The 15,396-nt window shown below is 38.5% G+C and overlaps 1 protein-coding gene across 2 annotated transcripts in view; it reads right to left on the bottom strand.

The window, feature by feature from the left end:
* Positions 1 to 15,396, bottom strand: part of PTPRQ (protein tyrosine phosphatase receptor type Q) — a 226,715-nt gene that overhangs the window by 166,465 nt on the left and 44,854 nt on the right. For both annotated transcript variants that reach the window (XM_089307499.1, XM_089307498.1), the window contains 3 exons: positions 13,184 to 13,366; positions 12,746 to 12,847; positions 7,956 to 8,076 (listed from right to left, as the gene is read on the bottom strand). In XM_089307499.1, coding sequence (XP_089163625.1) covers positions 7,956 to 8,076; positions 12,746 to 12,847; positions 13,184 to 13,366 — 406 coding nt within the window. The remainder of the gene's footprint in view (positions 1 to 7,955; positions 8,077 to 12,745; positions 12,848 to 13,183; positions 13,367 to 15,396) is intronic.

The following is a 15,396-nucleotide window of genomic DNA, read 5'->3' as shown; positions in this document are numbered from 1 at the left end:
GTCTTGCATCAGAGTGCCAGGGTTTGATGCCCACTCTGGCTCCTGACTCCCACTTGACACAGCTGACCACTCTGGGAGGCAGCAGTGAGGGCCTCAGCACTTGGCTTCCTACAGCCCATGTGGGAGACCTGGCCTGAGCCTCTGGTTCCCAGATTCAGTCTCACCCCACTGAGGCTGCCTCCGGTGTTTGCAGTGCGGGGACTCAGCAGGGAGGCGCTCGCTCTCTCCCCACATCACTCTTGCTCTCTGCTTCTCAATTTTTAAAAACTTTTAAATAAAAACTTCAGAAAACCTGTGTTGAATATTTATTGCCAGAGAGCAAGTAAGTGACTAGTAATGAGACATACCTTCTCTTGGAGCTTTTCATCTACTCAGAAGGCTCTTAATAAGCAAGAAGATGCAAATACCATGGGATTGGGGCTGGCATCATAATGAAGCAGGTAAAGCTGCAGCCTGCAACACTGGCTTCCCCTTTGGGGGCGATGCCGATTTAAGTCCTGGATGCTCCACTTCTGATTCAACTCCCTAAAATGCCTGGGAAAGCAGTGGAAGATGGCCCAAGCACCTGGACCCCTGCCACCCACATGGTAAACCCGAAAGAAGCTCCTGGCTCCTTGCTTTGGACTGGTCCAGCTCTGGCCATTGCAGCCATTTGGGGAACAACCAGCATACAGAATCTCTCTCTCTCTCTGCCTGCCTGCCTGCCTCCCCCTCATTCTGTAAACTCTGCCTTTCCAATAAATAAATACATCTTAAAAAAAAACATGATGGGGTTCATATAAAAGAGGTCAGGACTGTGTTATAGTAATACTAGTAGTATACTCACAACATTTTTGTAGTATCCACATTACACATCTATAAAATGTTATGTATTTGTTTTTAAGTATTTGGAGAGAGAGAGAGAGAGAGAGAGAGAGAGAGAGAAGGAGAGAGAAAGAGAGAGAAAGAGAAGAGAGAGAGATTGATGGATTCCCTCTGCTGGTTCACTCCCAAAATAACCACAACATCCAGGCTGCAGTCAGGAGCTCAGAACTGCATCCAAATCTCCCTTGTGGTGGCAGGTAACCAAGTGTTTGAGACGTCAACTGAGGCCTCCCAGTGCGCACATTATCAGGAAGTTAAAATCAGAAGCAGAACCAGGATTTAAACTGAGGCATTCTGATATGGAATGCAGGTGTCTCAAACTGCATCTCAACCACTGTACCAAACACCTGCCCCCACATTCCGTATTTAGGAAGTAATTAAGTCAGTTCAGTTACAAACAACTTCTTAGCACCAGGATCACAGAAAGGAAAAAAAAAGTAGAAGTAAAGCAGTGCAGAAAAGGAGAGACAAAGCAAGAGAGAAAGTGGGGGCCCAGGAGAGAGACAAACTAAGACTCTCATCAGTATCATATGGTATTTCAAATTTTTATTTAAATCATGCACCCAAAGATCACACCCCTGAAGGAACCCTGCAAGGGTTTTCCATACTTATAAAAAAATCCAGACTCCTTAATCTCATCTCAAAACTCCTTGTCTCTGGCCCACCAACCTCTGCATTTTCATTTTCTCCCACTTTCACTGTTGTCTTCATACTCAAGACTTGAGAGTCATCTACCCTCTGACCAAGCTTGGTGTTATCCATGCCTAACAAAAGTATTTGAGCTCCCAGGTCCAGCTAGTATATCCCTGGACATTTCAGCTACCTTTGCAAATAAATTCCTATTTTTGCTTAAATCAATTTACATTGATTCAATTTATCAATCTACAAATCTTGAACTAAGACATTAATCTTGATGTACTTCCATTCTTTCATTAGCTCCTTGATCTTGAATATTTCCACCACCCTTATCACTCTTTCCTGAACAATTTCTATTCTGTCCCTATGCTATCAATCATGGTGACTAGGAATCTAATAGGTTAAACATATGAAACAGTTCACTTACCATTCTCTCTTAATAGATACAGTCCATTGATGAATGCAGACCAATATCAAGCCAGTTATTTTTTATAGAAGTATGGAATATGAGCTGAAGCAATAAGTTTAATCTTACTATCATTCTGTCTTTATCACCTATACTATTATCAAGCTAAGACTTCTGTAAGCCTGTCAGTGTACAGTTTCTGGAACAAAGGCCAGTTATAACATTTGTTTCTAGCAGATCAGGAAAAGCTTGATTTGGGAGCCTGGCATGGGAGTACATGTGGTTTTAAATTCTGACTGACAACTTTAGCTTTGCAACCTTAAGTAAGTCTTTAACCTCATCAAGACTCAGTTCAGGATAATACAAACAACGTTTTCTTTCTGGTAACTTTATGAAAAATAAATATGAAAATAAAAGCAGTATTTGTCCAAAATGGTAATATGGTGTCTTCTTGAGTCCTTTCTTTCATCTCTCTGAGACAATCTGTTCCCAAAGTTGTAATGAAAGAAATCACAACCCCTCCCAGCTCTGCGCATTTCATAAATGCAATGAGCAGACACCCCTAAGTCAAAGGTTAAAAACTCAAGATTCAGACAGATAACATAACTGAATCAACAGTTTGGATTTATGGGCAGGCATTTGACGCATTGACTGAGATACCACTTAGGACGCCTGTATTTCTTGTCAAAGTGCCTGGGTTTGAAGCCCGGCTCTAATTCTAATTCCAGCTTCTCACATTAGCATGTTCTAGGATACATCGGTGATGGCTCAAGTAGTTGCGCTGCTGCCACCCATGTGGGAGACAGAGAGAGAGATCTTGACTCCTGATTTTGGACCCACCTAGCCCTAGCTCTTACAAGCATTTGAGAAGTGAAGCAACAGATGGAAGAACTCAAGCCTGTGTTTCTCTCTCTCTCTCTCTCTCTCTCTCTGTGTGCTTCTTTCAAAGAAATAAAAATAAATTGGTGGGACCCATCACCTCCTAGTATGTGTGTTAAGTGAAAGCTCCAATGAAACAGAACTGGGACTTAACCCCGGGCACTCCAATACGGGATGCAGACATCACAGGTGGTGTCTTCACTGCTTCGCCAAACAGCCACCCCTATACATTCTCTTTTTAGTTTGTGTTTAAAACAGGGTGTGGTAGGAACTGTGGTAGACCCCAGAGCAAGTGTTCCATCTAAGAGACAGCCACTATTTAAAACTCCAGATGATTTTTGACATGAGAATATGCTGAAGATTGTCAGATTTGTGTAAGAAAGGAAGCTAAAGTTTCAGTAGTCACTGCTCAGTTTTGAATGATGACAATCGATCCAGAATTTAGATTCAGGCAAGCATGTGTGACCCATAGGCAGCCTGTTTGCGCACAAGCTTCAGGTGATTCATAAGAATGACAACAGGATGGAGCTGAGGCAGAGCGCTGATCATCTCACTTGAAACCACATATTCAACTCCAAAAACCACCCTTGTCCTCAACTACTCCCAGCTGTCCCTATATTGTTCTCCCAGCCCTGCCCCAACACTCCATTTCTCTAAATGCTACTCGGCATCCTCCTGACAGTCATGTGGTCTCCAATATACTGCCTCTACTGAGATGCTGCCTCACTGTCTCACTCCATCTATCTTTACCACCTTCATACCAAATGGGAGGAAAATTCAGCAAACCTGAGATGGTCCCCTTCCCACTCAGATTACTGATGCTCTAGCCATTGGTCATGTCTAATAGGTGCAAATTTGTTAGAAAACTCTCAAAAACAAGAGGATCTAGGTATAATTTTTTTTCACATACAGAAGGTCATTTACAAATTAAGTTTTATGTTACCAGGGAAATTATTTGACTTATGACATATAGGTATGTGGTAGAAATGTTTTGACTTTCAAATATATTGCTCAGGAAATCCTTTTTAAAATTATTTTACATGGGTACATTTGTATCTCCAATAAGTCTATAATCACTTGAAGGTGATAAATGTATTTTGTGTTTCCCCATGGAAGCTAATAAATATTTGTTAGTGTGACTCATCTAGAATTACTTCTGATAATCATTACTTAAAAACCTGGAAAATATTTTAAAGAAATATTTTAAAGTAAAATATTTTAAAATATTTTAATCTTGATTCATATATAAACAAGGAGTTTTCAGCCTTACTTTCATTCCACAGTCTTCGAACTACACCATAATACAAGGCATTCATTTGAAAGTTTTAAAACTTTACTGACACATATAGTAGAAAAAATTACAAAACTAATCCAAGTTTCATCCAAGAGTATAGTAAATAAATGAGGTTTTAGTGTACTAGAACACCATGCCTCAGTTCAAAGTGTATTGAAAGAATACATTTACGGTGCCCTAATAAGCAATCAAGTTATTTAATGGGGTTTGCTCTAGCAATACAAGGACTGTGTATCATTTGAAAGCATAATTTATCAATATAACCAAGAGAAAATTGATACTTGACTATCTTTATAGCTGATAAAATTTATTTCACAATGCAAACTCCAGAAGGAAAAATTACTTTTAAAAATGCTGAATTTTGAGCTTACCATCTACTAAGTGTGACTAACATAGTAATGGATATAAAACTAATTACACATTATCCCTTATGAGCTATTCTGTAAGGAAATATTCAGACAAAGAGAGAGGTCACTCAATATAACAAGTATAAAAGGCACCCTGCATTTTGAAGAACCACTGAAAAGAGAAAATATCCAAAAGGATGTTGTTGTATAAATTTTGCAATTACTAGAACAAGCAAAAATAACAGAAGCAAAATTATTAGAGAAATAGGAACCCCTGAAACAGAAATTCTTCTAATGACAGCTGCCATTTATTATTATAAGCAAATCACACAGATAATTGAGTGACCCACATGTGCGAGCTAAGATTCAGTTTCACATTTCACTGCTCAAAACTCACATGAACTTGTGATACCTGCCTCATAGTTTTCCAATCACAAAGACTATGGAAAAAGTTCCAAAAACCCATTCATAGTGACTAATACAAGAATTTTAACACTCCCTTTAGCTACAGTAGCTAGAGCTTCCAAAAAGTACCCTAGTAACAAGATGAAAGAAATTGAAAATATCCATGATTTACCTCACTATCATTTATACGCACTCCATATACTATACACTATACTCTCAGACATGCTAAAGAGTTTTTCCTTTTTTATTTGATTTTATCCTATTACACAAAGCATCCACTATCTGAAAAAGCATCACTATTCTTAAGGTGGAAAGGCAAAAGAAAAAAAAGTCAGTATTAATCTTTTAGCTCTTTTTTTGCTTGTTTTTGTGATTTCCTGGTTTTTTTTTCAGACTTCATTATTTATTTGAAAGGCAAAGTTACAGAGATGCAGAGGCAGAGAGAGAGAGAGAGGTATTCCATCTGGTGGTTCTCTCCCCAATGGCTGCAATGGCCAGAGCTGAGCTAATCTGAAGCCAGGAGCCTCCTCTGGATCTCCCACGCAGGTGCAGGGGCCCAAGGACTAAGGCCATCTTCCACTGCTTTCCCAGGCCATAGCACAGAGCTGGATGAGAAGTGAAGCAGCCGGGACTCAAACCGGCACCCACATGGGATGCTGGCACTGCAGACTGGGGCTTTAACCTGCTGCGCCACAGTGATGGCCCCTAGATTTTAGCTCTTATAATATGCTTTTCACTCATCCATTCAACAAATAGTAATCACATTTCAGTTAATCACTGAAAGAGTTTATGTTCTGGAGCTGGTGTTGTGACACAGTTGGTTAAGCTGCCTCCTAAAACATTGGCATCCCATACGGGTTCAAGTCCTGGCTGAACAAAAAGTGTTTATGTTCTAACTACAGCAATAAACAAAGCGGGTCGCAAAGCAGATACTCACTGCCTGTGTGCAAAACAAAGCCAATTTCTTTTTGAGATTGAAACTGAATCCCTATACAATGCCTTCAATGCACAAGTTAGATACTGTCAGGTCCCAATCTCCAAGCTTCCCTTCCTTAGCTTAAAGTATGCTTGCCCCCCTCCTTTATATCAAATCAACTGCTTACCAGAATTAGCTCTCAGAAATGAATCCTTTCCAGGAACCTCAGTCACCAAGCAAAAGCTACCTACCACCTGCACCCAGCCCCCAGGCTGATTGTAGCCCATTTTGCTATCATTAAATTTCCCCCAATGGACACACAGTATCACTAATAGAAGGAGGTCTGTGAGCATTGCCAACCAACCATGAACTTGGACACAAGCTACACACCCTTCTCTTGGTCCCAACTGCAATTTATAATGGCCTCATCCATAACCCTCAGGCAGCCTGGGGATTAAGCAATAGCAGGCTGGCTCCTTCTTCTGTGCTCTGCAATAAACACCTCATTTCTTCAGCCACCCTAGTGTCAGTGATTGGCTTTCTGGATGTCAGGTAAGTGCACCTGATTTGCAGGGTTCAATGGCAATTCTTCCAGTCAGTTTGGTAGTTGTTCTTTATCAAAAGTTTTTTTTTTTTACATTTTATTTATACATCAATAGTCAATCACAACAATCTGAGATCATAGAGTTTTATACTCAAGTCATGTTATAAAAGGAAAGGCGTATATGAAAAAGGAAATATCCATTACTCAAGAGAAAAAAAAAAAAACAACAAAACTCTGCACTACTAATAAAGAGTGAGATTAAGAGAGAAAGGCAAAGTGGTTGGACTGGGGTGTCCCAAGTTCTTCAGAGGAGGGTGGAGTAAAGAAAACATTCAAATGGGTTTAGAAGGGTAAGGCCCATATAAGGAAGGTTTGTTCCAGTGTAAAGAGACTTTGATCCTTCTAGGATGGAGAGAGAAATGAAAACTGCTATAGAAAATTTCTGTTCAGCATCGAAAATCTGTCATCTCCTCTAGCAGACCATCAAGAGCTAGAGAATTTTATGGAAATAAACTTCCCAAATCCTACACATTGTGGATTGGGGCAGAGAGAATAATTTAAATTATCTAGCTACATGAGACTCAAGACAGACAAGTCCAGAGATTCGGGAGACTGGAATAAACCTTGAAGCTAGATAAAGGATAAAACACAAAATAAGAACCATACAACAGAAAGTTGTAACTCCAAGTTGGTACCAAAATAATTCCCCAAAGAAGCCAGATGAATAGAAACTCTCCAGTCTAACTGTCACTCTATTTTCACTGGGAGTCCTCTGCATCTGCAATTTACCTTGGGAAGAAACAGGCAAAAAGTTCAAGGAGGGATTGAAGGAAAAGAAAAATATTAATTAGGAAAGATAAGTAGACTTTAAAATATTACCACCTCTCATTCAATGCCGGCCTTTCAAATCGAGATATACAACAGTATAGAAATGTCTACTTTATCAAAGTTTTGTGTGCATTGTACTTTCTATGTTGAAATGTCTAAGATCCACTAGGAAATGTGTTATCTAACTGGTATGTCCTATTGTACTGTATTAAGGACTTGTATCGAATCCAAGTAAATATTTTCATCTATTAAGTTTTCATGAAGCAGTATAGCCATGTTGTTAACCAACATGAGAAACACTTAGAGGATTTCAAATTTGTCAGACAATTAAAGGACAAACAGGTAATCAGATAAAGGTGATTAGAAAAAATAAATAAATACATATACTGATTACTTTTAAGTGGAAAATTGACCTTAAAAAATTTCTGAGGAAATATCTCTTTTAGTTAGAAGTCGTTCAATCTATATTGCTCAAGAAAATTTAAGCTGACAGCATCATCATAAAATATCTATGTTAAACTTCGGCAGACTTTAAAATTACATGCTTGTAATCATGTAAGTTGATCAATTACAATTTTAAGAGCATAAATTTAGTATAATTATGCAAGCACATAATTGCTTTACTCTAATCACAAAAATTCTACGATTTGACTGTATTTGTACCACTGTAAGATATAGGGAAAATTTATTTTTAATAAAAGCATATTAACTAGGTTTTTAATAATAAGGTTCCTAATGTAGCACTACATTCTGAAATTTAAAAAAAACTGCATTCTTATTATGTTACAGATTAATATTTGTTCTCAGAACTACTTCCAAAAAAAAAATACTCTTACCAGACATAAACTGTGTAATAGAGGATAATTCCATTTGGCTCCAGGGGTGGTTGCCATGACAACTTCACCGTGACACCAGACAACTGTTTTACAGAGAAGTCTTGTGGGGGAGAATCAGGAGCTGAAAAGTTAGGGTATAGAATTATGCATTTTATTAAATATATACAAGAAAACATTAAAAAGTATATATGCAACTGTGGTACTATAAAATTTCTGGTAAATGTATCATGTTTGGTCAGTGCTCTTCTCCACAGGCAGAGAGTCTACTTGTTTATTTTCAAAATGAGATGATAAAGGAAGATTTTGCATGGTGGTGTGAGAACATCTGTTTCTGTGATTCAATGGAAAAAAATATTTCATGAGAAAATAGAACAAGGGGTATGTCACAGTGACTCACCTACTGTTCAAGATCATCTCAGTAAATTATCTTACTCTAATAAAAACAAAAACATAATTTCCCAGATAAGAAAAAGTATTAGAAAAAAAATGAGACATTCAAAAAGCGGGAAGGAGATCAACATAATATCAGGAGAGCAGCGAAAACGAAGGACCTCACAAATGAAAACTACATTCCTCAGTTTCAGTTGTCCCATTAAATTTAAAGTAATATAAAAATCTGTTCACTGAGTCTTCAAAACCGAATGGTTTACAAAGGAATCACCAATGTAGCACATAAATGAGACAGTAATTTAGGATCTACTTGTAATTCTGTGTAGCAGTGTAAGAGAATAGTAGTACTTCAGTAATTCTGCATTGAATAAGCAGTGAATAACATACTGCAAACCATGAGCCCTGTTTATATTTTAATTTAGACAAAAATACTTAGAATGGCATTTCTTGGCTACTGTGAGAATGTAGCAGTAATGTCTTAAAATATCAGAATATGACTTTGTCATATAAAAATATAACTTAGTAGAATTTTGTTCATTGTTAAAGGTATACACGAAAAGTGAACTGACAGGTAGTTAACAGATAACCTGATTATTTGTCCAAATCTTTAAGCAATGTTCATTTATTTATCTATGTTTCATCCACAGCTATTTCCAATCATTGGCTGGAAATGTTACCTGCATTGTTTCTATTTCCTTTTGTTTCTCTGTGTAATCTCAGCTATTGCCGTGTGTATATTGGCGTGTCTGTATTTTTATTACTTTAGTAACAATTTTCCCAATGAGTTTATTAAGCAGAGAAGGATTTATGAGATGAGTTCTAAGGAATAATGGTGACAGCTGTATTTGGTATTTTCATTTTGTTATTTTCACTGGCACTACAATAAAAGTGCTACTGAATATTGATCATCCCAAGAATTCATTCATCACTTAGCTATGCCTGTTTCCCAAGAGATGAATTACTTCCGAGAATTCTCTCATTTTTCAAAGCAAAAGCCTATAAATATTTTTTCTTAGCATCTTTGTAAAATCTAACTTTGGCTTATTATCAAGAGAAAAACCTCAATCAAAATTAGCGCTGATTTGAAAACTAGTATGTTGCAGCTAAGCATTTCTATTCTACAATATGCTTTATGCCCATCTAAAATAAACATTGCCTATCCACTGTAGCAGACTATTCTAATCACTTTGATATTTGAATCCTTAAAAATGAAATTGGGAAAATTACAACTTTACAAGCCATTCAATTCATTGTGCCAGAGTATCCGAGTATGGGTGAGAAGGGGTACATGAAGCTCTTTATGACCTCTTCCTAGCACTGTCTTTATTCCCTCTCTCCCACTTTTTTTTTTTAAAGATTTATTTATTTACTTATTTGAAAGGCAGAGTTACAGAGAGGCAGAGAGAGAGAAGTCTTCATCCCCAGGTTCACTCACTAGATGGCCGCAACCACCCAAGCCATGCTGGCTGAAGCCAGGAGCTTCTTCCAGGTCTTCCACGTGGGTTCAAGGGCCCAAGGACACGGGGCCATCTTCTACTGCTTCCCCAGGCCCAGTTGTAGCAGAGAGCTGGATCAGAAGTGGAGCAGCCAGAACTCATATAGGATGCCAGCACTGCAGGCAGCGGCTTTACCTGTCAAGCCACAGCTCTGGCCCCTCTCCCACCCTTTTTGCCCATATTGTTTCAGGTCACAGCTACTTCAACAGCTACACTTCCCCTAATTCCCCAGGGCAGCATAGATCCCTCTTTTGTCCTGGAGAATGACTCTTGGAGACACTTGTATCCGTAATTTAGATTATAAAAAATATTGGCCTACACATTGGTCAAATTTGTCTCTCCTACTTAACTGCAAACTCCGGGAAGACAAGCACTTCCAAAGATTCAATAAAGCAAACGTTGTCAGGCTTTTCTCCATTCTCAATTTGTTCTGTGTGTTGTGAGGGAGTCTGGTTTTTCACCGTGTCCTGGGTGATTATAACTTGACCAAGACCTTAGATGGCGATTTATCTGGAGATTCTATTCTGATTAGCCCAGGTGATTAGATGTATAATTTGTACAATGTCAGACTCTTGGCTGAGTGGTAAAAGCTCTACCTGCTCAAAATATGTGAGTGTGTTTGCTATGTGTCTTATTCTTTCACATACAATCTCAAATTCTTGCCATTAGGATATTTGATTAAATTAGAAATAAAGACGTGGGCACTATTACCAGAAGAATGTTGCTAAAATGATATAATACATCTTACCTTAGATGTTCTGTTAGATAGAAAGGACACCTAGCCTTTAATCACTGACCTACTGGAAATAATCTATTAATTTTCACCTAGAGAGCAAGGAGAATCTATCAATTAAAAAAAAATCAGTCACATAATTTTGAATGAAGACGTAAGCATAATTAAGTAGAGGCAATAACTAGGGAAGACTAACTCATGGAGGTATCACACTTGGAAACTTGGTACCAGACTGGAAACTGGAAAGAGAAGGGGAAAAATAACAACAATCACAGTAGGAAGCTGGCACAAGGGTTAAGACACTTGCTATTGGGACAAATGCATCCCATTTCACAGTGCCTAGGTTCAAGTCCATGTTCTGCTTCCAGATTCCTGCTAATTTGAATCCAGGGAGTTAGCAGTGATGGCTCAAGTACATGGATCCCTGTCACATTTGTCAGGGGCGTGGATTAAGTTTCAGGATCCTAGGCATTTGGGGAGTGAATCAGTGGTTGGGGTGTTTTTTACTTGTTCTCATTCATTTCTCCCTCTCTCTTTCTCCCTCCCTACTCACTTCCCTCCCTCTCTCCCTCCTCCTCTCTCTCCCCATATCTCCTGTCTCCCCTCTCAAATAAATAAAAATATGAAAAGATAACCCACAGTTAAGATACATCTAATCCAGTCATCATGGTGACAGGAATTTCTTTTAAATATGAGAAAATAACTCTTTCAAAATATACTCTTGGGGCCTGCTCTGTGGTGTAGCAGGTAAAGCTGCCACCTATAGTGGGGACATCCCATACCCCCATACCGGTGCCAGTTCAAGTCCCGGCTGCTCCACTTCTGATCCAGCTCTTCGCTATGGCCTGTGAAAGCAGGAGATGGCCCAAGTCCTTGGGCCCCTGAACCCACATGGGAGACCCAGAAGAAGCTTCTGGCTCCTGGCTTTGGATTGGTGTAGCTCTGGCCATTGTGGCCATCTGGGGAGTGAACCAGTGGACAGAAGACATCCCCATCTGCCTCTCTGTAACTCTGCCTTTCAAATAAACAAATAAATCTTAAAAGAATACTATGTATGAAATACAAAATGCGGCTGGCGCCGCGGCTCACTAGGCTAATCCTCCGCCTTGCGGTGCCGGCACACTGGGTTCTAGTCCCGGTTGGGGCGCTGGATTCTGTCCCAGCTGCCCCTCTTCCAGGCCAGCTCTCTGCTGTGGCCAGGGAGTGCAGTGGAGGATGGCCCAAGTGCTTGGGCCCTGCACCCCATGGGAGACCAGGATAAGTACCTGGCTCCTGCCATCGGATCAGCGCTGTGCGCCGGCTGCAGCGTGCCGACCACGGTGGCCACTGGAGGGTGAACCAACGGCAAAGGAAGACCTTTCTTTCTCTGTCTCTCTCTCTCACTGTCCACTCTGCCTGTCAAAAAAAAAAAAAAAAAAAAAAAAAAAAAAAAAAAAAAAAGAAAAAGAAAAAAGAAATACAAAATGCAAATCCTAACTCAAGTATATCACTCAAAAATAATATTCATGGCGTAAGTACTCCTATAAGTTGGTAAGGTAGCAAAGTAAATTGGTCTTGGTTATAAAATTCCTTCTATTTAGGTTAGGAAAATGTAGTTTAAGTATTCAATATGAACACTATTAATATTCAGGAATAGCACATTGACTGCTTTAAGAAACCTGGAAAATAGTCTGAATTTATTATGAAGCTAATCATAATACTGAGATGTGTTGAAAGTTGGCAGAAACAAAATCTAGTCAAAGTAATACAGATTTCTATTCTTAGGAGTTTAAAACTTAGAAACTGCCACAATATATACTAATTTGAACATCTTCTAAAAAATGACAAGCTCTCTGAGGGCAAGAAGCCTGTTTCAAATATTCAAAGGAAATATTTGCCTTAAAAATTCACATGGAAAAATATTGCTAATTTTGTTAGAGTACTAATGAATTCAGAAGCGGTAAAAAGAACATTTTATTACCGATTACCTGATTTCATTAATGGCAATTTGACTGCTAGTTCTTTTTCACCGTGATAATGAAGTCTGTTTGACACTGACATGGTACATGACCAATACCCCCACTTATGGGAATTTGTACCTCAATTTCTATTGTATTGTCATGTTCCTTAAGGCATTATGGAATAATGGATATAATAATGAATAATACATGAATATTGGCTACAGTATTTACCATCTTCCTCAGTCAGTATGCTTATTGGTGCACTCCGAATTCCTTCACCTTTGAGGGTACTAGCAGACACCTCAATCAAATATTGGGTATATTTCTTCAATCCTAAATACAAAGAAAATAAATCAGTGGATGCTTACAGAATGTCATTTCAGAATGTGCCAGAAACCAACCATGAAATGGCTCTCAACAACCTTTCCCGAGTTAAAATTAAAGAAAACATATTCTTTGGCAACAGTAACTTCAAAATGATATCAGATAATGTGGAAAACGATTGACGCACAGTGTTTTTTCACTGAGTCCTTAGCTAATTTTTTAAAAAAGTCAGAATAGTCATATTCTTTTGAAAATAATCTCAAACAATTTACAACAGAAAATTAAGCTAATATTTTGCAGCCTCATTGTCCATATTAAGATTTAACTTTAGATTTGCTCTTTTACCTTTAATGTTCTGGGTCAAGGAGGTTGCATTTATAGTTCTTTCTTCATTTCCATTGTTCCTCTTGAGATAAATTGTATATTTTTGTATGATTCCATTGGGACTACTTGGAGGAAGAAATGAGAGTTCAATCTCTCCAGAAGAAATATTTTTGTAAGTAATATTTTCTGGTGCACTATCAGGTACTAGAGAAAACAAAAAGATAAAGGCATAGAACAGCTTCTAAAAATCCATTCTGCTGAAGTCCTCAGCCCAGTACACTAGATCACTTATATACATATCTTACTTAGGCTGTGGTCATCACAAACATGCTAAACGGGGTAGAGTATAGATCAACATTTATAGCTGTATAGGATAAAATTTCACCACAAAGGAAAATTAATACTTTGATTCTACAGAGTAACATTTATAGAATGATAGTTTTATTAAAGAACTTGAGACTGTAATAGACTTCCTTGTATAGCAGAACATGGAGGTGCAGGAAAAAGAATTGAAAAACACTTAAAAATTAATTCTTCCCATCAGTAATGTAGTATATAGCTGTTAGCAGGTTAGTTTTGTTGCACCATAAGGTAAAGGCAAGGCAAAGAATCCCCCAGAGAAATGAGGCTGCATGTTATAACCTGGCCGCAAAAACTTCTCCTAAGGACAGGATATCCCACTTAAAATACTAGTTTTCTGTACCTAATAATGTCTTTGTGGTACTGCATACTATGTTTATAAAATGGTTTTCTCTGTCTACTCAAGTACAGAAACTGTATTTGAGATTTCAATCCTGGCAAAACGTTGAAAAAGAAAACCTAAACTGAATAAATATCTTTCTTAAAATAACTAAACCTCGATTTAGCATTAAAACAAATTTCCTTTAAGAAACCACATAAGTGAAAAGCTAGAAATCACTAGTGGTCAAAGAAATAAATAAAATTGAAAACTACAAACAGACAAAAGCTTGACACTAAAGCCAACCTTGTCTTGGAGAGTCTTGGTTAGTCTTGGTGACTTAGCATTTCTTTTTTTATATGTAAAGGGACCAAATTTTATTTATTTCACATACACAGTTTTAAGAACATAAAGATACTTCCCACCTATCCTCCATTACTCCCATCTCCTCCCTTTCTTATTTTTCTTTTACTTTTTACAAAGACATACTTTCAATTTATATTATAATCACAAGCTTAACCCTCCACTGAATCAATAATTCAACAAGTAGTAAGAAAAATCAGAAGTATAGGCAGGGGCTATCACAAAATGTCAGTTTCGCTCATATATGTGACATTTGGGAAAACATACAGTATGTCTTTTTTGGACTGGCTTATTTCACTAAGCATCATGGTCTCCACTTGCAGACATTTTGTTGCAAAAAGATCAGGTTTTGTTTACTTATTTTTTAAAAAAGGTTTGTTTATTGATTTGAAAGTTAGAGCTACAGAGAGAGAAAGAGAGAAAGAGAGAGAAAGAGAGAGATCTTCTATCCAATGGTTCACTCTCCAATTGGCCGCAACAGCTGGAGCTGCGCCCATCCAAAGATAGGAGCCAGGAGCTTCCTCCGGGTCTCCCACATGGGTGCAGGGGCCCAAGGTCTTAGGCCCTATCTTCCACTGCTTTCCCAGGCCATAGCAGAGAGCTGGGTCAGAAGTAGAGCAGCCAGAACTTGAATTGGCACCCAAATGGGATGTCAATATTGTAGACAGTGGCTTTACCCTCTATGCCACAGCGCCAGCCCTGGTTGTATTGTTTTGACAGCTGAGTAGTATTTATTATCATCTCTGTAGAGGGACAGAGAAATACAACGTCCCAGGACAATTGATTGACAAGCAATACACCCACATGAAGAGCTGGAATCCCAGAAAGACACAACTTCAACTAAGGCCACAACATTGGACAATTCTTTGGGACACCTTGAATTCTTCTGAGGTACCAGAGATTTCCACTTGTGTAGTAACTTCCAGACTTGCGTGAAGTGATTCATTCATTCTCAGGGAATGGAGTGTGAGGATAAACCCAGCATGCAGAGAGCACAGGAAAGAAGTATCCTTCCATTCTTCTGAGTGCACAGATGGAAAAGACAGCAAAACTGCAATGCTTTGGGATTTCAAGCCTATCCCATGAGCACACTGGCACACCCAGCGCTAGATCACCATGCAGATAAAGCAGGAAAGGCTTGATGACTCACAGGTTTAAAGAGTGAGAGTGCACTTAGGATTTTCTACATTAG

This window comes from Oryctolagus cuniculus, chromosome 11 (assembly GCF_051225735.1).
Source record: "Oryctolagus cuniculus isolate XC-2025 breed Fujian yellow rabbit chromosome 11, ASM5122573v1, whole genome shotgun sequence".
NCBI classification, from domain to species: domain Eukaryota; kingdom Metazoa; phylum Chordata; class Mammalia; order Lagomorpha; family Leporidae; genus Oryctolagus; species Oryctolagus cuniculus.
Note: the sequence above shows the minus strand (reverse complement) of the source record. Positions and strands in the feature narration are given on the sequence as shown.